Source organism: Trachymyrmex cornetzi, unplaced genomic scaffold (assembly GCF_001594075.2).
Source record: "Trachymyrmex cornetzi isolate Tcor2-1 unplaced genomic scaffold, Tcor1.1 scaffold320, whole genome shotgun sequence".
Lineage (NCBI taxonomy): Eukaryota > Metazoa > Arthropoda > Insecta > Hymenoptera > Formicidae > Trachymyrmex > Trachymyrmex cornetzi.
Window position 1 is genome coordinate 1280304 of NW_017297898.1, and position 27817 is coordinate 1308120.

Here is a 27817-nt window from a genome sequence, read left to right on the forward strand (position 1 = left end):
GTGCTTCGCTAAGAATTATTGTACGCGATTTTCTTAATTAAATATGGCGTTTAATATCCAATCTTTTAAGTAGAAATTCTTCGACTCAATATTACTTATTTTTGACGTATATATGATATTGGAAAACAGCGATATTGCACCTAGTAAACGAAAATTTCTCAGTTACGCGCCATATACCTTTTTCACGCACGAAGATCGCATTCAACCTATTTTCGCCATTTTCCTCTTCCTGCTAGCCATCATAAACACCGTTCCCTTCACCTCTCCGCCGTTGTAAGAGAGAATGAAAGTACGAAACCATTTGGAGGGTGAAACGACTCGAAAATCTCGTGTAACGGTGAGTGCAAGTCAAGAACAAATAACGGCAATTGCATCAGTTTTCATGGCAACACCACCGATGCAACAGCTTCTTTGCTGTGTTGATCTCCACTCATTTTGCGAATGCGGAAAGTGCTCTCATTGCACAGGGTATAACTATATGGATTGTTGATATGTTTGTATATATAGACACTAACATGACTGAAGATAATACGAATAATTCAATAAATTATTAAATCAACAACTGTTTTAATCAAAAGTATATTTGAGGAAACTTTTAAAAAACTTGAGTTGAATATTGCCATAAATTAACCGTGATACGGATTAATTATATTTATTTTTTTTCTTTTTGAAAAAAAATAAAATCCATTTTTTTGTAGATATAGAAAAAGTATTTTACCTTTTCTTATTAAACAAAGATTTTAAATTGTCAGAATTTGTACATGCATTTCATTAACCAAAAATAAAAAAGTAACTTAAGGAACAGATAAAAAATATAAGATTTCTAAGAAAAATGATAGGAAGCAGAATTTTAATAATCACCTCAAATAAATTTATTGAGAATAATTGTGAATCTGCAGATAGTAAACATACTAATAATCTCATCGTTCGTAAAATTAGCATTATCATAGTGACGATCCGCACACTTGTTGATTCGCATTATCGTTCGTAAGAACACGATTGGGATTTCTACAAAATAAATTTTATATCTATCTGACGATTTGAATCCTTTTCGATCGAGAAACGGATATTCCATCAACAAAAGAGATTGCAAACAGACACGTCCAATCGGATGATAATGCATCTTTGCTTTCTCACGATTTTTCACTTCGTTCCCATTTTACAATTCGGGATAAACACATCAAACTCTGTCGACAGATTTTTTTTCTACATTAGAAATATTTCATAAAAACGATAAGATAGGGAGAGAGAGAGAGAGAGAGAGAAAGAGAGAGAGAGAAATAAAAGAAGTTATCCTTATGAGACAATGCAAATATTGAAATTTACTTCACGCGATCTTATTAAGATTTATAAGACTCAAATTAAAATTTTTTTTTTTTAAATATACAATGATTTTAATATCACATTTATTAATATATCAAAACTGTTTTATAGCAATTAAATACAACTTTTTTCTTTTTTTTTTAAATACAATTAATAGGCAATATAATTATAAAATATAAAATGAAAATATCACCCTGTTATTTTAAATTTTTTATGTCAATACGTTGTTTATATTTTTTAAGAAAGCATCAAAACTTGATTTAATAGATAAAAAAACGTGTTTATGTGAAAGAGAAAACATAAAATAAAATGGTGTTTCGATTTTTATTTTCTAAATACATTTGTTCGCGTACGCGTGTTCGTTCGCTGCATTCCTAAAGACTCTTTATACATCCGTAGATTTATCGCAAAATATTGGCTAGATATTTTTCTCGAAGCATAATTCTTGAAGCACATGTAAACAAATATCCGTGCAACAGAATATCGATTGGTGTATTACATTTTAACACAAACTATTTTTGGCCAGTTTCGATATTTATATCACGAGAATATAAGAAAAGCGCGTCCAAAATGGCACGTTATATAATTAAAATTATTTAATGTTATGCTGCGATTTGCGCGCAAAATGAAGAAAAAGCAAAAAACAATGCGACTCGCGTTTAATTAGTGATATTACAAGAAAGTGCCATTGGTGCCACTGCGAAAAATTCACCGCTTCAACGAGAGAGAGCTTCCAAGCCTGGAATACGGGCAACCGATTATATGAAAGAACGAGGCACATGTCCCGGTCTCATCTGTGCATGCTTCCGCGTGCGAGGGTGCAGATGTGCAAGATCGGATGAAGCACAAGGGAAGGATGGGAGGAACGAAAGGAAGGGAAATTTCTTGGTCGCTAATAACACGGCAATGGGCACGTCATCTACTTTCACAAGAACGACAGCGAAACTATGCCAAGTATGGCCGTTTATCCTGGCTTTATGGTTCATCCGGCTGCACGTCGTGCTTCGTGAATTATAACGCCGTATCTCTTTACGAGACGCGTTACTGCGCTCGATTTTCACGAGCACGAGGCGAATGAGCTGGTCACGGTCGTGAGGGGACCATGTTCACCAAGCCCCTTATAGTCCTCATTGTCCTGAATTTGCATTAAGAAATGGATACGTTTTCCTCAGCACTTATCCAGTTCATCCCATCACGTCACGAGAAACGAGTATGATACAAAAGACGACGTGTAGTCACTGCAGTTATTACTCATACATTGGAAAAATATTATTTTATAAACTTTTCTTGCGAAAAAATAGCGAACAAATTGATTAAACGCACAGTAATTTAAAAAAAATGAATCAATGATTCGAAAACTGTTCACATTATTAAGCGAAGAGAGTCATATACTTAGTCAAGGCGGGTTTTGGTGTCTGTAATAAAATTTTTGTGTGAATTTTACAATTTCTATAGTTCAAGCAAACTGCGCGTCGATTAGTTGTCGGTTTTAAAACACAGCCCTAAATTAAAGTTGAATTACATAATACGTATCACAAATCAAATGGACAAGGAATTTAATATTATTGATGCTAATGAACATCTTTAAAATAACACACACATACGTAAAAGATTTACTATAAAATTCACATAAAAATATTATTAGATATCAAAACAGTCTTAATCGAATATGACTTCTTCTTCGCTTAATTATACAATGAAGTGAATAAAATGAACAACATTTAGTCTTGTTCACATAAATAATGTATATAAACAACGTATATAAACTCTTAATATTTATGTTACCTAAATGAGAATCTATAACTTGACTGTATACACGTATACGAATTTCGTATATGAATTTCATATAAGAGTCGATACTAATACAAAATTATGGGTCACGTCTAATCTAGTTTATGTTTCAATTCAAAGTTTGATCTCTTCTCTCTGTAAGGCGATGGGCGCCAGAAGAGCGACACACCGTTATTTTCGTCTTTCATTACGCTTACATAGTTCGCACGCAATAATTAAAGGGAGCCCCTCTGCGTTCGTCTAATTAAAGCGCGGTAATTATTGGAGCAAATTACGAGCAGTTTCCTTCGTTTCGTAACGAAGTACAAGTCGTCGACGAAGTCGCAACAATTATTTCATTCAACAGCTATACATAAAGATAAATATTATAAGGGGACATCGAATTTATATGTTATCTTGAAACTTAATGATCTCAAAAATAAATGTATCTTTTTACGGAACTACACTTAAATCTATAGTATTAAATTTAATTTAATGTGAATCGCCACTGCTCCTACTCAATATCGTTATTTTATATTAAAACAGTGATTATATTTGACACTCTATCGTGTCAATTTGACTCTATTATATAGTATCGAATTGACACTGTACAGTGTCAAATATAACCATTGTTTTAATAAAAAAAATAACGATATATTTAACAGGAGCAGTGGCGACTCACATTAGGTTAAATTTGACACGACAGATTTAACATAATATATATACGCACATGTGTATGTAGGTCGAGACATTTATATACGAACGTCGACACTCTTCAACGCAATTTTATATGGCAGTAAATTCAGAATTCATCATTCTGGCAGGAAAAACGAACTATCGACTAACTGTCGAGTAAGGGCGTGGGCTAGAAATCTCGCCTACATATACTGCACCTGATGCACACATATGTATGTAGCTCGTTGAGATCCAACAGACAATTTCGATCACGCTTATAATTTACACGATACATAACGTTGACGTAAACGAGAATCTTAATTAGCGATATACGATTTTTTATAAATAATAAGTAACAAATAAAATTTGTGTAAAAAGAATTGCTTACTAAATTTGACTAAAACTGAAGTATCGAATAAAATTGTAATATCAAACAAACACATATACAACGCATACAAATTCTCTTTAAAAAAATAACTGAATTTTTTGATAAATTTCTTTCGCACCAGGAGAGTTATCCTATTTGTGTCCAGCAATAAATGTTAAAATGTACAAAACATTTGCTGCGTCAATCAAGTATATGTAAATGAGAAAAGATAGTCATCTATCATTTACATTTATAAAACCATATATAAAGACAAATGGAACGATTGTCACAGCGAAACTCGTGAAAAATGAGCCATGAAATATGCCAGAGAGATGGCCCGTGTAGTGTATTACCTCGTATATGCAGAATGTCGGAAAACGAACAAATGTTCTGTTAGTAGCACGTCCCTAATATGTACGAGGGATGAAACTGCGAGACAAAAATATCGCAGATTGAATTGTTTACAAGTTACCAGGTCAAATTAAAGCTCATTGTATAAAAACAAAACTCGAACAATGTATCTATGCACAACATGGAAACCGAAGTAAACGCAACTCTACAAAATGTGCATGCACATTATTGTTTACAAAATAATTTCATATGCGAGAAAGTCAAATTTCCGCAAAAAAAAAATCTAATCCAAACGATTTACAATCGCATAGAATCGGTGTTACACGAATTCGCAAAAGCACTTAATCCGCGATGCCATACTCACCACGATATCTAGTGCGCGTAAGCGTGTAAACAAACAACCCGCGGAATACGAATTTTCCGAATTTGCGATCCACAAGGATAACGGCTAGTACCTACGGAATTATGTAAATTCCGAGTAATTGGATTCTCTCTCTAGCCCCTTCTCTTCCTCTCCACTTTGTGCGTGCCATGTTTGCAAGGATACGCACATACGTTATCACTGAACTAATGTTAAAAAAAAAAAAAACAAAAGAGGAATCGATTCTCCGTCAATAAAATACAAATTAAGCCAAATCATTAACTTTTGTCAAAGATTTTATTCCGAAAAGTTTGCTTAGCTTTAAAAGTGTAAAAATTTATCCATTATTATAAAACCGTACAAACTGTTAGAGATACAAAAGATCGTATTGAAAGAGCTCGATAAAATAATTTACAGACCAATGCAAAAAGTATATAATCAGTTCCAGTGGCTGTGTGTACCACGAATGTAATTCTAGTTCAATTGAAGCTTTATTTTGACAACTTTAGTACAAAACTCATTTAGTTACGCTCAGTTAAAAGAAGAACATAATGTTATACATAAAACAAAAATGTTATATATAAAAAAAACTTGTTTTTCAACGAAGTACGTTCTACTACATATTCATCAACAGTAGTCTTTGAACTACAACCATCATGTAAATTCTCGGTCCGTTGCACACGATTCAATCAGATCTGAGATACTTCGTTATACTATTACTAGAAAACACATGAATCGAGTATGCAGCTGCAGGTATGCAAACCGCGAGATCCGCTATTTTACAATCGACAGGCCGCATGCCGGCAAGAGGGAGGGCATATCAGAAGCGCCGAATTACCATTTAGTCTAGTTATCTCTAATTACCAGCGGCGGTGTGGAACAATGCGCGCCCATGTAATATTATTAAGGGACGGGCCAGATAGTCGGCGTGTAACTCGACGTATCTAAAGTAGTTGAATAATTGCGGATTCACCTTGCGCGAAGCACAGAATGGTGATTCGATTTATCTTCAAGTAGTAGGAGGTACACTTGCAACGATTAGGAAACAGAATGTACATGCATAGAATGGAATGAATTGCCGTAAGCATGTAACGTTCCATGAATCACAGAGACAGTGCAGAGAAATATCAACAACAACTCCCAACAACTGCGAGATTCACATAATAAATAAAGAAAACAAAATCCTTGCAAGAAAAAAGACAAAAGTAATGCATAAGAACAATAAAAAAAAGTTATAATGATATTACAATATTTCTTTTAGACATTTTGAAATCTTTTAAATACTTTTTTTTTAGTTAAAATTTGCATTTTTAATGCTCATAAAATAGTTAAAAAGTTTAACTTTTATTTTTGTTCGTACTATCGTACTATATGTACATAATCGCACTTTTTCTACCCTTTTTTTACATACAGGATGTTTATAAAGCGAGCATCAATACTTCCAAAACGGTTCAAATCTATGAAAAACCGCGAAATACATGTTCGATCATTTCGAGGGGTTATTCTTTCAAGGGGGTTCAGAACCAGTCGAATACGTATTTCGTAGATTTTCATAATTTAGAGGGAGAGGACAGACTTTATAGACATCCTGTGTTGACTTTATAGACATCCTATGTTGTCGAGTCTTGTCTTAAAGGAAAGAAGCTTTGCTACAGTTGCAGCGAGGTAATACAATTCGGGAATGTCAGAGACGCTCTTATTGAAATCGAAGAGCGTTCGACATATATGGAGAAAGAGCAGAGTGCATCACTTTGATCAAGAAAAAATCCAAATGACAAAGTGTAATATGCTGCGCGTTGTATTAAAATAAAAAAAAAGCAAAAGCACTCATATTTCTCCAATCATTTAGATATTCGACATTTTCTTTAATTAAAAATATTATTAATTCGTAAAGGTTGCACTTATCGAGATTATTGAAACTGTCTGCATGCAGAAAAATAAATAAACGAAATTGTTATCCTTCCCGTCTTGTCGGCGACACCGAGAGAATGGCGGGCAAAGGGAAGAAAGATCGTATCGTGCATATGTAGCAGCGAGGAGTGGATGGGAGCTGGCAGATGCAAAGGCACTCAACGAGAAAGCGAAACGGAACGTGAAGAATAAACTGGTTGGACAATACAGTATAATGTGCAGTTGACGAGGGAAAAACGCAACGGTTTTCGACGAACTGTATTTCACTAGCAAGGAACATAGAATAATCGCGAATTACCGTTTAACAATTCATTTAGCCATAACTATTTACAGCCAGTGTAATATATAATCTAATACCGAACAACTCACTCATGCAATTACAATTATCGGTTCGAAAATTAACGTTAATGATTATTCATACGGATTAAAAGGCTTACTGCAAACAATTAAATTATTCGGCATCTCTCTTTTCTTCTTTTTAAATGGGCATTCAATCAAATGACCTTCCAATTCTTTCATCTTATTCTTAATCGTGCAATCGTCAACCGAGAGAAAGGAGCTTTCTATATAATAGAGCAGATTTGCTGGCGGATGCAAAGATACTTTTCTCGAGAGAGGAAACCGACGCGGAGAGTAAATCGGTCGCCAACGAGCAGAGAGAAGGGAGAGTGGGCGGAGTAGAAGCAGCTGGAAAAGTTGACTCGACGTCGCAAGTCCTTTTTCCTTGCGCCTCGACTATGAGAAAATGTGAAACTCCTTCCGTTCTGGAGAAACAACTATCTTTCGTCTTCCCCGCCTCCCCTCCCATCCCCTCCCCCACCCACAGCTTCCACTCTTTCTCGCTTGCTGTACCTGTACTCGCAACTCTTATTCCGTCCAATCCTACTATATTAAGCGTTTTTTCCTTTCTCTCGTAGTTATTACTACCATATATTTTCTATTATTTATCGACAATTAGCTGATACCATAATGTCGAGAAATATTTCTCGTTCCAAAACTAAAATTGCTCGTTTATAAGAAATTAATGTAAGCTTATCGATATTCGATATATTCCACAACTGTTTTTTACTCCGAGACGACAGTTCGTACATTGAATTTACATTTTTTTACAAGAATTCTTCAAGTGAAAGTGCTAAATATGTGTATATATATATATATATATATATATATATATATATATAAGTCCGATGAAATCGAGGCAACTTGCGGAAGAGCGCCCGTCAGTAGTGAGATTAATCACGGCCACGTGTCAAGCGGCGATGTAAGCATTGTAAGCGATGGACAATAAAGTAGAAAATCGCAAGCGAACGGGGCTTAAAAGCCGACAGTGCAACAAACAGTGCGCCGATTTAATCCACGTTCTGCGCACGAAGGTTAAAATGAACCACCGCCCAGCCAGCCAGCCAGCCAGCCAGCCAGCCAACGGTCGTCCAAACCAACCGTAGCGTAAAACCGCGATAATCTCGATGGTCATTTGCCTTCACTCTCTCGTTTGCGAATTTTTCCGCCCTACGGAATCTTTGTCGATTAATCCATATACCAATTCAAACGTGCTGTCGCATTCGCTTCCTTCTATGTTAATTTGAATATGCAAGAAATTACCGCATTACTTCGACACAAAGATAGCACGATTTGCTCGTGTACACAACGTTTAAAAGAAACGTTTACAAGAAACGTCTAGAAAATGAGATTAGATCTGTTTGTGTGAGAAGAATAAATCTCGTAAAATTAGCGCGCACATACAACTCTTCTGGATTATTCATGATTCAGAGTCGTGAGAAGTTAAAAAGTCACCATGCACAATCCTTTCGCGAGTGCCAATGACGCCACGGCGCTACGGTATCAATTTCCTGTTCCGCTCTTCGACATCGTCGCCCGCGCGTAAATCGTCGCACAGTGGCACGACGGAATATTAAATTTCGCTACTTTAATTGTTGTTACCCTGTTCGCCGTTGCCGATCGACAAATCACAGGCCACGGATAAATCACAGCGATACGCCAGTTATAGAAGCGTGTAATCTCTCGTTCCTTTTTTATTGGTTCCAAATTCTTTTTTTTTTCTCTCGAAAAAGCTGGCTTTACGTTGAATCGGTTGGACAGCAAGCGCGAGAAAAATAAAATCGACAGAGCGTTTTTTGGGCCGAGATTTTCTTGAAATTGTCAACTGCCCAAAAATATGCTGTTAATATTGTTCCGAATGAAGAAAGTAGATAAATAAGCAAATTAATTCAGAATTTGAAATTATCATATTGTTTTGTTTGACTTGTTAACAACATGATTAGGTAACATTATTTTTCAGTAATAACTGCGATTTTCGTTGTATATCGATATACGGACTGCATCGAAATAAAGTAGATAAATTTATAAATACTAAGAATCTTCCTGATAAAACTTAGTATATGTAAAGTTAGCACATATCATTAATTTTAAAAAATAACGATAACTTCAGAGAGAGAGAGAGAGAGAGAGAGAGAGAGAGAGAGAGAGAGAGAGAGAGAGAGAGAGAGAGAGAGAGAGAGAGAGAGAGAGAGAGAGAGAGAGAGAGAGAGAGAGAGAGGGAGGGAGGGAGGGAGGGAAGGAGTACTTTTTTCATAATTTTACAGTTTCCCTCTAAAGTATCAGAAGCCATAGAATATTACAATATTTGTTAAAAACTAGTTAATTCTGAGCTAGTTTCATAATTATATAGCGTTTCCAGACAAAATTCCAACAATTAGCAATTTTTTCCTTAGCTTTGAATATTCGTAGCACCCCACTCAAAATATGTTGTGCTAACAATGTTCGACACTTCTAACGGTAGTTTTGGCTTGTTGTATTCCAGTTTTATGCGATTTATTTATTTGAAAAAGTTGTTCCGACTTGTAAACATTTTTTAAGCAATTTTAACTTTTAAATATTAATACATTAACATGTATATATTTTATATATATACATATATCTATATATACATACATATATATATTATATATATGTTCACATATAATAGATCAATTATTTTTTAATAAAACATAGATATAAAATTTAAAAACGTTACTTTTTCTATTCACTATATTATTACGTTATAAATATCACTACATGTTTCGGTGGTCGAATTGATAAAGACGCTCAGATAGTAGAAAAGTCTAGATTCAAACCTTGACTGGGGTGATATTTTTGCAATAAATTCTTTGCCACTTTAAGACTGCTTAATATTTTAACAAAGAGAATTTTCTCTCAGAATTTCCCTGAAAATATGGACGTGAGGCAACATTGTATTTTGAAGAATTTTATGTAATTCTCTCTCATTCGTTAATAAAACCACAATAAAAAATATAAAATAAGTTTGAATAATTTTTTTGTAAAATGAGTAAAAATCTTCGAAATACTGCACTATCCCACGACTATCATATTTTCAGAATAAATTTTCTGTGTAGCATCATTATTATTAAATTGATTATCAATTTATGTAATTTGTGATATTATTCCAGTTTGAATTTAAAATTGCATTTCAAGACCGACGGTAATTGGCGTGCAGTTTGTATAAACTGGAAAACGTTTAAAAATTTAAAATAAAAATATTACACGCCTGAAAATTAATAATAAAGATATTATTAAGCACTAAGAGATCCCAATCATATAGCGCGCTTCTCTATTTACTTGTTTCATAAATAAACTTTTTCCTATAAATTCTCTTATCGCACAGTGATAATTAGATTAGCAATTAATACAATATTATTTCATAATCTCTCTTAGTAGTATAATATTTTAAGATTTTCAAATGAAATTACAATGTCGAAGACAATTCGAGCATTACTTTAGGAATTATTCAATCTGAAAGTAAGCGCACGCAAATTCATCCTAATCTAAGTAAAAAATATTCTTTAGAAGTTTTGATGTCAATTTTGCATAACATTCTAAAAATTTTCGAAGAAAGAATTACGCTCGAAAGTGGTACAATCAGAAATTAAAGAATGTAATATTAACCCTTACCATACTAATATGGGTAACTAGTGACCGAGCGATTCCTGCAAGTTTCTTTGAGTCTTTCGGTAATTATAAATTATATACTACACATTTTATTATTATCCAAAATAAAGAGTCAATATTTATTCTAGAAAGTTGAAAGTATGTTGATGAATTTTTAGAGATTTTTTTTATTATTTCGAAGAGGTGAAAAAACGAAGAGATTTGAAGTGACGCTTGATGGTATGGATGAGGCACCAAATTGTAGATGGTATGGTAAGGGTTAAAATTTCAATTTTTAATTGTATAGTAATATTAATAGCCAGAAGTCTTTTTATGTACATAAAAATACACTTATAATCTTCAGAAACAGGAACAGTAATTAGAATTATCGAATTCTACTAGATGCCAACTTACTACGTTTACATGAAACATTTCAGTCGAACGTCGTGCTAGCAATAAAAGTTAAAAATGTTTATAAAGCGGAATCACTTTTTGAAATAATTGCATCTCATGGAACGCGAGTGAAGCAAGCCTCGAACGGAACTAGTGCCAAAAGTATCAAAAATTATCAGTACGACACATTTCTTCCGAGTGACGAATATTCCAATCAAAGGAAAAAATTATATTAGAATTTTGTTGTGAAACGCTATATATATTTATAGTTTAAAACTAACTGAATCTCTTAACAAACGTAATATTAACTTTCTGATATTTTAGAAAGAAACATGTCGAGCTGGAATGTGAAGTTAGCCTATTTTATATTTTTTATTTTGACATTAAAAATGTAAAATTTTTTAAATTTTTTGTTAAAAGCTGTAGAATTGTAAAGTGCTATTGAACTCGTTGTTTTTTCGAATTGATAAAACGTCGTACCAACTTCACAAACAGATTAACATAAACATTAAAACTACGATTTCAGGAGCAACTGGACAAGTACGATTTCATAATAATGTTATGTTGCGTTGATGTAACGTGCCGATCGATAAAGACTTTCTTCGAAACGCAGCAGACAAAAAGCGAGTTTCACCGGGAGATACAAGCGGATGCGCTTTATCCTTTGTTTATTCGACAAGCTCTCTACGGCATTTACATATACAACCCTCAACCAAGCGCAGCCCAGCGCCTCATCTAACCGCTTTATTATGCAAAATCTTTCGTTATTTTCTTTTTCTTTTTTTTTTTTATTCTGAGTGAGTTCAGCCTTCCATTACACTCGTTTCCTTCCGCCCGTTTCGCGGTGATTGTCTTTAACATTATGCTAAGCTCGCTGATACCTGAAAATACGCGGAAATATATGTTTCGTCTAAACATAACTTCTACCAAACTCCTCGCGAGCATCGAGTTGACTTCCTGAATTAATTATCCTACTTCCGTCGTCCACAAGCTTCGTATCAGCGACAAACGAGTAGGGCCGACATTTGAAGCCGTAGAAATAATTACAGTGGCCTTCCATGAAAATTCGAAACTTTATCCGACCGAAACTTACGTAATTGTTAAAACGTTTCTTTGCCACGATTGCTACAACAAAGCGCTTTTACAATATAAAAAAACCACGATATGATCGATACTTAAAGAAATGACTCGAAGAAACTCGCGCAAAGGAAAATTATTACAATGGTAATTCTAATACCTGCCTAATAACAAAGTCTCTTGGTATTGCGTCATATCATTTCTCGCTCGTCGACTTAGCAAAGATACTTACGGTATCGTTCGAGGTACAGAACAGTGGGAAGATAACAGCACATGCCGTTATCCCCGTGTAGGTGGGTGTACATGTCTGCTAATTAACAGTTGATCCTCCAGCTGATTGTGTGACAATACTATATTCCTCGAATATTCTCCATTGATTCAACTGGTGAGAAACTTCACTTGTCACTTTGGATAGGCGGGCACATTTTACGCGACGACATCCGATTGATCGGGAAAAGTTTTCAACGTCTTCAATAGCAAAAAATTAGCAGCACGTAGAAAGAGAATAAACGCACGTACTCGTGAACCTTTCACGAGTTTTTCATCGGATCAATTCTTTCAACGAGAAATTTTAAATTTTGGTACACGGCCTTGTCATTAACTCGATGCGGTCTCTTAATGTTTATAAACTTTGACACTTTATAAAATGTTCGAATTGCCTTTCCGTAAATGTACATCTCAGATTATCACCGTTGAATAAAATGTAATGTAACGTAGATTTTAAATGCCTGCAGTTTTAAAAAAGTACGCTAATTTATAGTTTTATTTTATTCTGGTTATATTTCGTGTTTTATATTAGATGATAAATTGGTTCCCAGTTACGCGACGGATCGGGCGAATTATTTTGTTTTCAGGGGAAACAACGACGGTACACACGTAACGAAATTTCGTGATATGCAACAGATGCAAAAATCTACCGATGAAAAAATCCGATGAAATCCGCATGGGATGTTAGGTATGTTCGAAACTCCGAATCCACGCCGAAACATTTACGCCAAATGCTATTCAGCGATTCCCGTTCAAATTATCCGCAAAAAAGTATCCTCCATACATCTAAATTTGTTACACATATCAATGGAAGCAGTTGCGCGAATTTTCATGATTCGCCGGACAAATCTATTTGCCCATCTACTTTTCCAATCATTTTTCCAGATAGAACCGATTTTAATAAATTAAAAATAAATTCAACTAAAAAAATTAAAAAAGACAAATTAACCCTTACCGTACTAATATGGGTAACTAGTGACCGAGCGATTCCTGTTCGTGCAAGTTTCTTTGAGTCTTTCGGTAATTATATAAATTATACTACACATTTTATTTATTTTCCAAAATAAAGAGTCAATATTTATTCTAGAAAGTTGAAAATATGTTGGTGAATTTTTAGAGATTTTTTTTATTATTTTGAAGAGGTGAAAAAACGAAGGGATTTGAAGTGACCCTTGATGGTATGGATGAGGCACCAAATTGTAGATGGTATGGTAAGGATTAAAATGTCTTGAATTGTTTACCGTTTGTATATTTCATCAAACGATCGCGCACAGCGAAAGAGACTGTTTGTCGATGACGCTGAAAGACCGATTATTATGCAACTGCGAGCCGAAAACGCTTGCAGTCAAGTGCACACACGTTGAGCGTCGCACGTGATGCGCGCGGTCGCGAACGTCTGCATTGGACGCACGCAATCAATTTTCAGGAGCTACACACCTGTCAACAGGTTAATCTCTCTGCCATGCCGCACACGGTGGCAACTCTTTCTTTCTACAACTCGTTGACATTACACGTTTGCGTTTAAGGGACATTCGGTGGTTACCGCGAAACTTGACTACCTCGAAACAAACACAGGAAACACTAGATTAATTTCACTGAATCAACTTCATGCTGCATTATGCCGATGTAATTGAATTATTGTTAATCTTAAGTTGTATTGTACTAACGTACACAAAAATCAATACTTCAGCGCTTTGGAAAAACCGTCCCGGTTTATTTAACTTTCTCGATTATTTACCGATGTTTGTCATCTCAAGCGATTACTTACGATTCCCGTAGGATATACCCAATATATATTCCTCGCAAAATTGATCACGTCCTATCTCTCTTCACGACGCAATAACGTTAAATGTTTTCGGTTAACGAGTCACGTGAGATTGGCATTATTCTTGTGGACATTTAAGGAAGAAACGATTACCGTTTCTTGGCGCTGCGTAATATTTTGCATAACGAGTAATTATGGCAGCGGGATTGTGTTTTTATTTACGATAGACGGTTAGTACGTTATGCAACGATATTTTTAGCTGTTTATCACGAATTGTCGATGCATTATACATCATTCGAGCGTTCGGTTCGCAATTTCGACTGTGTTCAACGTCGTCGACGAACCGTCGACACGTTCTAATTATGTAATTTCTATGGAAACAGTTCCCATTTCCATAATGAGCTTGCGAATGAAATTATCGGCTGTTGCACTAACCGAGAGACCAACCGGAATTTGCATCTCCGTCGGTCTACAACAGTTCGAGAATGACGATTACGCTAAATGTACCTTTCTACGGCTTGTTAACATCATCTCGCAATATCAATTACTAGATGAGTTCGCTCAGAATTTTGAGGTAACGAAAACCATTTCCCTGAGAACATATGAAATTTTCAGAGAGAAATTGAGTTCATTGTTGAAAACGTCAATTAATCAATAATTACATGAATAATTACGAATATAATCAAACGTTGCTGCATCGTTTTTTAAATGAAAAATTCGATATAATGTATCAAAATCATCATTTTTCGGCGCGAATAAAATAAATATTCATAAATATTCATAAAGTATTATCTTCAGTAAGAGAAAATGTATAAAATAACACGCCCGTTAAAACTTCGTATTATATACCCAAATGTATTATTACAAAAGAGAAAAAAATTCAGTATGCGAGTTTTTCTTACAGTTTTCGAGAGAGGAAACTTGACGCTACGAGGGTTCTCCGTTATCTTGTTCGCGTATCTTCGAGTTAAGAAGAATCTCGAGTTGCCGGGGAAATTGCTATTTATCGTAATGAAAAACGCAGACGTACACATAAAGGAAAACTGTAAAAAAAATCCACTATTAATAAAACAACGACTTATGGAATCTTCGTTGTTAGAGGTATAATTTTGCTCTGTGAAACTATATCATGTTTCGCACGCGCGTGTGAAATTATGCGTCAAACGCAATGAAGCCATAAGCGAAATTATCGTTACACTGAATGTACGTGTCTGAAGTCAAACATTGTGTAATGTAAACGACAATGTACTATGGATAATCAAAAAAGCAAAACGGAAACTCTACGTCGACAACGTGAAGTATGTGAAGAATTCATTCGCGTATTCATCATATACATAGATTCAGCAGATTTTCTAGCATTTTCCAGAGCATTGTGCATGCAAAAGGAAGAATTACTTTGTTATTTTATCGTTAGACATTTGAATTGTCGAATCACACGTAAGATGTGCTCTTCCATCAATAAAAGAAATTCTTTTTGCAATTTTTGCATGCTCGCATAATTACGATCGGTGACATAACGTTATATATAATGATATAATTTATGTAATTACAGAAAAAAAATTATGTGCTAATTTTCTTGTCACGATGTATATGTATTTTTTATCCTTTTAAAACTGACACATGACAGTTGGTACATGTTTAATACGTGGTAATTACCAAGTGCATTTTTTCTTCTCTATTATTTAGTTAAAATTAGTTAGAATTAGAATATTAAAATTAATAAGCACAAACGTTCAAGAAATTACGGACGGTTGACATATTATATTTTTCGTAAATTATAACAAGCGCGCCCTCGAAGAAATCGAGGGACTCTCAAATTCTCCTCGCACAGATGACACTTCAATGACACGTGGTGACGTGGTTTTAAAAGCTTCTATCCATCACTTCAGTAATCACTCTGTAATTCCAATTACACACAATGCACTCGTTTTATTACACAATCACTTGACGATTCTTGAGAAATTTATACAAATTTTCATTTGCAGGCTTGTTTGCAGAGCGGTGACTTTCGTGCAGGTCATTCCGAGGAGGGAATGCGAGAGTTCATGCACGAGATCGTGGGACGACGACGGCCGGTAGGATTGACAAGCGACGCGAACACACTGAATCACGAACACATTCACGTGATCGTCGGCGGATCGTCGTTACCGATAACGAGCTTCGAAACTTCTTTCAAAGAAATTTTGCAGAAGGGCGCGTACACGCTCGCAACTCGCGTTCACCCGCACAGAGCGGCTCTAACCCGCTGACTGCCGGAGTCGCCCCTTTTCCACCCGCCACGACCCGTCAGCCCCTAACCCGGAGGCTATCCCCTAGTCCCCGCGCGGTCGACCTACCGTCACCCACCTATCCACCCAACCACCCAGCGCCAGCACCACCAGCCCTACTACCATCACCTCCGCCGTCACCTTCGCGAAACCGCCGCTCTTCCCGCCGCCGTGCCGGTGTCTATTACCCTGGTAATGCTGACCCGTTACCGTCTTTTGCTCGTGTACGGAATCTTCCAGCGTTACCCCTTTTTTTTCCTTTTTTTATCCGTTGTATTTTTGAAAGATAAATAAATCATGTTACTATCGGTTTCCGATGTCGCGCCATACGGCGTCAAAATTAAAGAACTACCAGTGAAAAGACATATTTCTAATTTGAGAAATTTGAGGAATGGCTGCATTGAAATTTGTTCGTACTAATTCATTCATCATTGTAAGAGTCACGAGACGCGATAAATTGCTAACGCGTCTGCAAGTGTAAAACATTCTACGGGAGATATATGATACCCAGACGAGCTTATATAAGGGAACTATGCAACTTAGATTTAAAAGCGCTCGCTTCAAATAGCGGAGAAATATCGTAATGCGAAGACGTGAAAATGTCTTTCAGCGTCGAGCTCCCGTCTCTCTCAACGGCCGAGTCGAAGGCTTTTCAACTTTCGAAGATTCTTCGAGAAAAAAAGAACGGATAGAGCCGACGTAGAACGGAACGGAAGAACTCGTCAGTCAATCTAATAGCTTTTTACGCCTTATTACTCATCGTTGCGCTCAACCGAATAGCGATTGGAATGGGAAAATGCATGTAATACGTTCAGTCAAATTCGAATAGACCAGCCAGGATTTACTAGAAAGAGATTCGAGCAGTGTCGTAGTTAATACAGCGGAAGAGAATATGTCCGTAAATCCCTGGAACTTTTAAAAGCCAAGTACGTCTTTAATTCGTTTGCACGAAGAGGATCAGAAACGATTCGCTGACGTATGAAAAAATTTGGTAGATGCCATCGCGTGAGTCCCAGAACAAAGATCGTCAATCGTTTCGTTTAATTGGATGAATTTAGGAAAAACAAATGCTTTTATCATGTCGACATCGCGTAACTAATAATACTATCCAATACCAGAATATTTTGTAAAAATTATAACATATTCTCATCTTTTACATATGAATTCTAAAAGTGGTATTATTCGTCAGATCTGACTTCCTAATTTCTTTTAACAATTTTAAATAAGTTAAGAGTTTGTTTAATATATTTTCATACATTTTAGATAACTTCAAAATAATTTTGAAGATGTAGGTGTCACATCTCAAAGTAGTACAAAAATACAAAAATTTCGTAGATTGTTCCATTACGTCTTAATAAAAAAGGCGGATATTAAGTTTTGACAAACACAAAGCAATTCTGAGATGTACGAATTATAGTATTTATATCATATTAAAAAGCTACTTAAGCGGAGTCGAGTGATGTGTTATGGGAAAATCGTTTAGAAGAAATCGTTTTCAAAGACAATAATTCCAAAAGATGTTAAGTAGGATATTAAGATATTCCTGGAATTAAGCAATAAAAATTGTATTATTGGTATTTAAAACAACAAAAACTATATTATCAGTATGTATAACTTGAAAAATATGTTCGTTACTCAAAGCTAGAATTCAATATCAAATAATTATTTTGTTCCAGACTCTTCGTTGCTTGTCAATCGTTTAAAAATTTTCTCCGTCTTATGCGTGTTTAAATAACAATACAAAGTCTTTGTTGTTTAATTCTCAAGATGTTTTGATGTCTTATTAAGTAGTAACTTTTTATCACTAAATATAATAATTATTGTCTTTGATTAAAATTTCTCCCATATTCTTAATATTTTTCCCCAAATAAACGATATATCACTCGATTTCATTTAAATAGCTTTAATATGATATATAATTCTCTTTAACATGATATATAATTCATACAACACGGAACTTCTTCATGTTAACCAAAAAACATAACACCCTCCTTTTAACATTCTCTTATTGGTTTAAAAGTTATATTTGTTTGCACTGATTCATATGTAAAATCGCGTTTCGTAGTATTTACTTGAATATTTTATAAAAAAGTATTACAAATTAAATCAAATTTTTCATACATACTAATAAAACTCCAATAAATATTCGAAAAATTTATTTGGACCCGCGTACTTATTTACCTAAAAATATAAAGTGTGATCGTTGAGTTATATAAATCGTTATAAGTCAAATTATTAGTTTTGTTTTCTTGTTGTTGATTTTTCAGCATATATAACTAAAATTTCGTAAAATTTCGACCAATTTTTTAATAATTCTTTATTGTTCATTTTTGAGCTGGTAATGTACTGCCAAAATGTCATTAAAGATTGTAAGATATTTTGAGGGGGTATTCTAATTTGTAAGGTTAAAAATTACATGATTATTCAGGAATTTTTTTAAAAGAAATGAATTAATATATTAATATGAAACTTTTTGAAACTTTGTTTGTACAAAATAGATATTTAAAAATTATTTTTTCATGTATAAAAAATTCTACGCGGTGATAAGCAAGACGTATGAAAAAATTTCTTTTTGTCGCGTTGACATCATTCCGTTAGTTCTAGTAGCCTGAAACCAAAAAACCAAAGAAATTATTAAATTATGTAAGTTACACTATTACTGGAACTAAAATATAAGAAAAAAATTGAAAATTGTTGAAACGGTAATGTTTTAAAAAATGGTATTGATTTTCACCTATAAATTTATTTCGTTTTTTTTTATATAATAAAATGGAATCATCACAAATTTAAATTCTGTAGTTCCAGTAATAAAAGAACATATATTAAATGGACACGCAAAAATTCAAGTCGATTGGACGCTTAGTTTCCGAGATATTATGTCAAAGCGGTTGACAAATGCTGTTTTGAGAAAAATGCATTTAAAGTTTCAACTACGATTTACAAATAGATTAATTGTACCTATAGCTATCTCAGCCTAATCAGCTACTAGCTTTGGTAATATATTTTCAAAACTATCAACTTTCTGAAAATGCAATAAAAAGAATCAATTTTTTTGACCCGACAAACTAGAATACCCCCTTAATTCCACTACATTCAATTAGGCTATTACTTATAAAGCAACAAGAGAAAAGGAAATTATATAAAGATTTGAACATACTAACATTCTTCCAATTCTAATCTTCTCTGTTTTTAAAATAAGGCTTTCATATTTAAAATTTAAAATCACATACGTTCACGGTAAATATAAGGAAAAAAAGTAGATCTTACTAATTAGTGGAATGTACTCGGCTAATATGTGTTACATTAGCATCATAGAAGTGAATGTGAATCAGGCGAAAGCGAGGAATTGCGCTTTCCGTGGTCTGTTTGATCACGATCGTTTGATGATGGCACCAAAGAGACCTCGAGAATCTCCTTAATGATAAGACAGACCATCAAAAATAAAAAGAGAATGATCTATTCAAGAAAGTGCGTTATACCAAGAAATCGGTACGTCGATAGAAAACACTTTATAGCTAGCGCGCAAGTTACATAATTATGTGAGTTACATAAAATACTACATCTTATCATGACAATTTGTAAATATCGTTGAGATTAACATATTAAGTATTATAGAGATCATCAACATCACAGACATGTCTCATTGACATGTATACAAGATATAATAAATTTGCAAATTAATTATCAATGATAATACATAATACTAAGAGACTATTTAATAAATGTACAATGTCATACATTTATCGATCACAATAGTAGATATATGATCTTTAATTAGTTTTTTGTGGAGCTAAAGAAAAGCCGCACAATACACAACACATTAATAATAACAACAAAGAAAAACGATAACAGATAATAATAGATAACGATTGAAATAAATTATAGCTCAGTTATCAAGTAAAGTACATAATGTCGCGTTAAATATATACTATTGACATAGAATTTATTACATGATAAAATTTAGTATTCCATTTTCTGTGTGTTCTATATACATCAAGTTCATGCTATAGAATAGTATACACAACTGGTCGTAATCTAAACTCGCAAACTGTTTTTGAACAACGTTTACCGATAATGCTGGCGGTGCCGAACGGCAGTTCTGTCCCTTAAATGATCTCTATAATACGACCGCGTCGCGGTAGATTACAGGCAATTACACCCGTCGTTCAGACGAATCGTAGCCGCGTAGTTGGAGGTCGGCGCGGGTTATTTGGCGTCCCCGAGGGCAGTCCTGTGCAATCCAGGAACGTCAATATTTGGTATAGGTATACCCCTGTATACCATCGGGATAGTCTTCGAACCGGTTTCCCCGTGTGCGGCTTGATGACGTGCAAATTGGGTTACTCGCCCACGGGAATCGCATAATTGAATTTTGTCAGGTGTGCTTATTATCGAGCGCACCTTCCAGTCGAGCGATAGAATCGAGATTTTCGGCGCCCGATCGTGCCTGATTGTGCACAATCCTTTCTCAGTTGAAACGCGATAGGAAAATCAATACATCACGTTAGATAAGATTGCCATGTGCATTTGTTTGCACGGCTAATTTGCGTAAGCTTATGGTAGAACCTATGGAAGCAATATTCATCAAATTGTCGGAACTTATACTTGATTATTTTGATTAATATTAATGTTGTATCAAAACGAAATCACCGCATTGTGTAAACTAAACCATTTCAGTCACCATAAAAACCAAGAAACCCGTATATTTTTAATAACTATTTAAGGGCTTGTAAAGTCGTTCACTCCTACCGGCTTGCTGGCACACGACATGAGTCTCCACTTTGTAAGTTCCTTCTGCGCAGGAAGTCCCATGTAATTCACTAGCGCTACTTGTAGCAATATACCGGCTTCATCTACCTAGAAAATGTTCCTCCAGCCTTTTCGTACTCACAGGAAATATACTGTAGACACGTTCACTATATCTCCCTACCTCATAAGGAGTAGCAGATAAAGGAAATAAAAATGTTGCCTTGAATTTGTGCGATATCTGACATTATTTCGTGTAATTATAATATTTATTTGGCATGCAAGTGCATAAACAAAAATACAAATACATAAATTCCAGTTGATAGATTATTTAAATTCTATCAAAACACACATTCAGAGAAAAATAGGAAGAGTTCGAAATGGACACATCACTAAACTATTGGTTAAAGAGAGATAATATGTTTTCATTGCTGATATACTGAAAAATTATAGATACCTACTAGTCAAATTTCTATAATTGTAATAATGTAAGTGAATGTATTCATCTAGGATATGCGCATCTAAGACTCTCAAAGGCATAATAATGGTAATTACAAAGATGACAACGATACAAGTTTTATATGTAGAATTAATGTATATACATAGCTGAATAAATTACTATATAGTTGAATAAACTGATGTACATAATTAAATAATTTTTATAATTATTGTAGTTATAAAACAGTTTATTTAACTATATATATATATATATATATATATACATAGTTCATTCAACTATGTATACATTAATTCTACATATAAAATTTATTGTTTTCTTCAAAACAAAATTAACAATTATTTCCTTTATGTAGCTGCCACTATGTCTTTTTCTCTGAATGCACAATATGTTTAAATGAGCAATATGTATAAATAAAATAAGAGCGTTACGCATATTATATATATTTCTGAATTGTAACACAAACATGTGAACAACTTCAATGCCAAGAATTAGTAAACGCGATAAATAAGTCGACAGCTATGAGTATGATCTCACTAGACAAGCTTGCAAATACAAGCGATAGCGATGTTTGTGCAATATAATAAGATTTGACTTACCATACAGTTTCCAATTACATAACATAGTGTGCATAATGGACGTTTCACGAAAGCTCCGGGTGACCGGATAACTATTACCCGCTTCTTGTACGCAGCAGGGGCGGGCAAAGTAGCCGTGAAGGAAGAAGAATGAAGTAGATGAAAGTCGCAATGTCAGGAGTCATAAATTCAACTATATAGATAATACGATGTAAACAGCAGAGCGTACTTCTCATTCGCTTCTATTGCTCCGTTAGATAAAGAGAAGCGACGCGACGAAATATTTCGCAGCGCAAGAACCGAGAGTTCCAAGACAACGTTTCGAAAGCTATTATCCTCCAGTCGTAAGAGACCAGAGAGGACGGACCCTTTCGTGTGACGTAACCCTATTCTGTTCCATTTAAGTTAGCTCTCGGGTTCCACGATTTCGACGTGCTCATCCTAACGACATGCCCAGAAGATCGCCGTTCTAAGATTCGCAACGTGAACAGGCAACGTGAATAGTTTCACTTCCAATAAATCGCCCAACATATATTTATTATCGATTTTATCGGCTAAGTGTGTGAAATAACGTTTGTTGCCAGTAAAATTTTTCGGTATGTACACCCAAAAAAAATAATTTCAATTGTATTAGCAGAAACCGCTAAATCTTAGAGGATTTTATTCTTATATACGGCCTCAAGAGGAATCTTCTGAAATCAAGAGGAAAATAAGCACAATATTCTTACAGTTAGAGTATTTTCGATTTGTATCTGCAGTAAAAATCTTGCTGTTCCTAATATAATTTACTCGTAAGAGGGCACTCTGCTTTCAGTAAATATATTCCTCTTCATTCAAGAGGAAAACTGTTAGAATAATCTCCAATACATTTTTGATGAATAGTCCAGTGTATTGGAAGAGAAATACTCTTTCTGTAAAAGTTTCTGCTTAGAATATGAGGTTACCAGAAATTTCACTTTACAATTAGATTATTTTTTTTTGGGTGTATGACAAAAATAAATATACGAATGGAGATTGTTCAATGGTTAAACGGAGATCAATCATCTGCTTCTTCTCCCAGTTAACAAATCTTCTATCAATTTCAAGTTAATTGTGATTATCCTGAAGAGGTGAATGATATAAAAACGGAATTCAGGAGAATTAATAAAAATATATAAAAAAAATCCTTTAGATTTGATAAAATTCAGTCAAAATTCAGATCACGCAACGTAATTCCGTGCTATTAAAAACATAAATAAACTTTTCTCTTTAACGCAAAACGAGAGGGCATATCTCTCTCAGTGAAGTTTACATAAGTGGCTATACATTAAATGTTCACGTTACTGTAAGTGAAGCAAGCAAACGATATTTCGTATTAAAATGTTATCTTTTTTTGCTTCGTTGTTTGTTAAAAAAAAACAGAAATTGCTTTGTTACGTATTACATGAGAGAGCAATCAAAGATGCACGATCGCTCGAGGAATGGCAATCATACGGAAATAATTTTGATAACGACAGCTGCAATTAACGATTTAGAGTTACAAATAATGAACCCATATTGAATGTTCAAACATGCACAGCAATTTTTGTGATAAAAAAGCATACTCGAAGATTACATTTAACAATTTACTGCTATGTAAAAATAAAAAGTAATTTTTCTATTATATTGGTAACGCTATGTACTTAGCACTTACGATTGGTCTCTAAACGATGCCATTACCAGCATCAGTGTACCGTTACGAAGTTTGATAGATTTTTTTGCAAACAATTAAAAGTATCACAATTTTTTCTGAGTGTTCTTTTTGTTCGACATCATGACATTTTTGAGTATTTCATTTCAAAGCTTTACATTTCGCTAAAATTAAAATTGAGTTTTTTATTATCAGATTTTAGAAAAATTTGTTCACGACTACGCTTGCGGTGGAAAAGTAAAGCGATATGTACAGTAAAAAATAATATATTTATACAATAATACTATACAATATCATCGCGGCGAGGGAAAAATAAAAATTTAATTCATTTAAATCTTTTATAATTACGATCTATTCATACAAGATCAGTTATGCAATATATTTATATGTGCAAGTCGAGAAAATCTTGCACAGTGAAACAGTCGATATAATTTTTAAATGTTAAAGACAATATGTGTGTTTGCTTGAATTAGAAAACCAAAGCGGCGCCGATACGGAACATATTCTAGGAAAAAATATAAATTTATTATATGTCCCACTCAAAATTTCTTTTTATTGATTTTTTTACTTAATCCATATAAGTACGAATATCTTATTTCATACACGTTTATCGTAGTACATCACAATGACTATTTATTCTCAAATCAAACTTATATTATTGACAGGCGTCGCAACTGACTCTCGTCGCGAAATGGACGTATCCCATTGTCGAAAAATGATTTTTCGCCACCAAATAAATGAAAAATGTACGCGCAGTAACCGATGTGAAGTAAACGAATGCCAATGTATGTGAATCCGATCAAATGACAATTCAAGCCGGAAATAACCGTAATTTCCTCGATATATCATAGACGTGCATCTGCAAGCAAACAGATTTCCGAACTTTCAGATATTTATTTTTAATATTGCATGTGTCTAGTGATTTCTTAAATTCATGCGTAATTGTGAGGTCCACTTGGCATAATAAATGCTTCGAAACATGATTAACAATCGGAAAAAAGAATTTTACTAATTGATCAATCAAAAAATGCTTCAAAGCATTTGTAGCATCAAATAATCCGTATTCTGAAAGTCTTATTTCTTGCGACGAACGTGTTGGTTCGCTGTCTTATTTCTCTGACAGCCAATTGGCAAGTTATTTGACAAATAATTTGATATAAACTTAAAAATAAAAATAATTGCAATTATATATAGACCAAATAATTATGTATCTTCCTTATTTGTATGTTTATTAGATGCGCGTGTAACGGTGTAGATTTAATATAAAAATGGCAAAAAAAATATTTGAACCTTTACTTCAATTATGGCCTCAGTGGTTCGCAACTCTAACAGGTTAGTTAATTCATGAAATTCAGTGCAACTTAAGATTTGCATACAATCAGTGCTAGGCATGTATTTGAAATACTTGTATTTGAAAAACAGTATTGGTAAGACAATTATATTTTGTATTTTGTGTTTTTTCAGAGTACATGAAAATATTTTGTATTTTGTATTTTGTATTTCATGGGAACATATAAAAGTATTTTGTATTTTATATTTCAGTATTAAAAACAAAAATTATGAAAGTATTTTATTTTGTATTTCAAATACTAACATTGATAATCAACCTTATTATTTGAATTACAAGATACAAAAAGCTTTCAATCTTTCGATTTTAAATACAAAATATGTAATACTTTTATGTGATCCGATAAAATATAAAATACAAAATACGCTTGTATTGCAAATAGTGTGTTTTAAATAAAAGTATTTCAAATACATGCTCAGCCCTGCATACAATACAAGATTGATATATGTCCATATATCTCATAAATTTTCTACAAAATCACTGAATTTGTATCAATTTCTTACGACATATAACAAAACGTTGTGCTTTAGTGACCTTGTTGACCATCAATATTGGTCTCGCAAACGGTTGGACTTCGCCTTACTTGGCGCAACTGACCGATGAAAATGCTCTGTTTCGCGTAACGAACGAAGAAGCGTCTTGGATAGCTTCTCTATTACCACTCGGGCGCCTCTTAGGCGCCGTCTTTGGACCTCTCATTTTAGAATGTATAGGCAGCAAGATGTCTATCCTGTCAACAGGATTACCGATGATCGTCAGCTGGATTTGCATAATATTCGCAACTTCCCCCACATGGTTGTACGTTTCAAGAATACTTTCAGGTAACAGTGATCATAGTTATTTATCACATCTGTTAGCATCAGATAAATCAATTCATCAAGTATATTCTTCATAGTACTTAATCGTATTGCTATAATATTTTATTCACTAATTTTCCAAATAATCCTTCTATTGTCTTATATTCTGATGTTCAAACAATTGCGTTCAATTTAACGTCCATTTTAGGATCTCATTTCTAGACCTAACTATAAACTAAATCCGGAATCTATGTAATTTTTACATCTATTACAAAATTACATCATCTTAATCAGGTACATCAATGGGAATGATAATCAGCAGTTTTCCGCTTTACATCGGTGAAATTTCGGCACCATCAATCCGCGGCGCCTTGGTATGTCTAATTACGAACGGATTTTCCGTAGGCATATTCTTTGGTAATATAATGGGTCCCAATATGTCAATGATGAATTTCAGTATCATTAGCTTGGTACTGATGCTATGCCACATGGTTATTTTTCCATTCCTGCCGCAGTCGCCGTATTATTACGTACGACACAATGACACTAAGAGGTGAATACGATTTTGTTTGTTCAATTGCTTCACAAAACAGATATTCAAAATTATGTCTAACTATGTCGTTATGTTTAATGAATTGTGATTTTGTTTAAAAAAAAAAATTTTCCTATTTAATAAAAAACGGTATCTTATTTAAATAATCTATACAATGTGATAAAAAAAAGAAAATTTAGAGGAAAGTCACCGATACCGACATTCCACTTTGTTTTTAGACAATATTTCTTAAACAAAAGGTAAAAATATAATTTCAAAAACATAAATACAAAATAAAAAGTATCTTCTATCAGATAGTATAAGCAATTTTTATAATACTGTTCACAATTTTGCAATAATTAAATTTTTCGTAAGTTATGCAAAAATGAACGTCTGACAAAATGGGCTCCAAAACTGACATAGTGGGCAATAATACCAAAATTATGTCTAACTATGTCGTTATATTTAATAATGAGTTGTGATCTTGTTTAAAAAAAATGAATGTGTTTTTCCTATTTAATAACAGTATCTTATTTAAATAATCTATACAATGATAAAAAAAGAAAATTGACATTTAAAGCGACGGATTTTGTCCAATATTCAGTAATGCAGTAACATTTCGATAGTTTAGTATTCAACAATAATACAGTACGTCATATATATTCTCAAATAATGTAGTGCATAAACTGCAAACGTTAAATAATTTATGCAATAAACATATACTTTATTAATAACGGGGTGCATTATTTATCATTATTATATGGATATTAAATGCTTTAAACGGAAAAGAAACATAAGTTGTTTAAAAAGTGTTTTTAAAAGTTCGTTTTATTTTCATACTGATAACTCAGTTTTCTTAAATTCATGTTTTTTAAATCATTCTTCTTGATACTTATTAATTATTGTTTAATTATTCTTCTTGTTATTTAAATTTTCTTATATAAGGCTATGAAATTTTTTATACAAATTAATTTTTTCAATATTATATATAAAAGTATTAAGTATTAGGTGTTAAACTTAATTCCTATCGCTTTTTCGTCTCGAAAATCGATTTGTTTCGAAGGGAAGATGAATGAATACCTTAATCAAAGTAATTTCCTCCATTTTCTACTACTTTTTCCCATCTTTCCGGTAACAGGGCAATCCCACGACGGTAGAACGCGGTGTCTTTCGAGGCGATCCATTCATCCACCCATTTTTGGACTTCGTTGTAACTGG

At 33.7% G+C, this 27817-nt stretch overlaps 1 protein-coding gene across 1 annotated transcript in view; it reads left to right on the forward strand.

Moving 5' to 3' along the window:
- LOC108762744 (facilitated trehalose transporter Tret1) overlaps positions 1 to 27817 on the forward strand; it is an 82808-nt gene that overhangs the window by 50484 nt on the left and 4507 nt on the right. The window contains exons 2-5 of the mRNA XM_018509888.1: positions 16191 to 16280; positions 25158 to 25254; positions 25801 to 26068; positions 26525 to 26620. Coding sequence (XP_018365390.1) covers positions 25191 to 25254; positions 25801 to 26068; positions 26525 to 26620 — 428 coding nt within the window. The 5' untranslated portion in view covers positions 16191 to 16280; positions 25158 to 25190. The remainder of the gene's footprint in view (positions 1 to 16190; positions 16281 to 25157; positions 25255 to 25800; positions 26069 to 26524; positions 26621 to 27817) is intronic.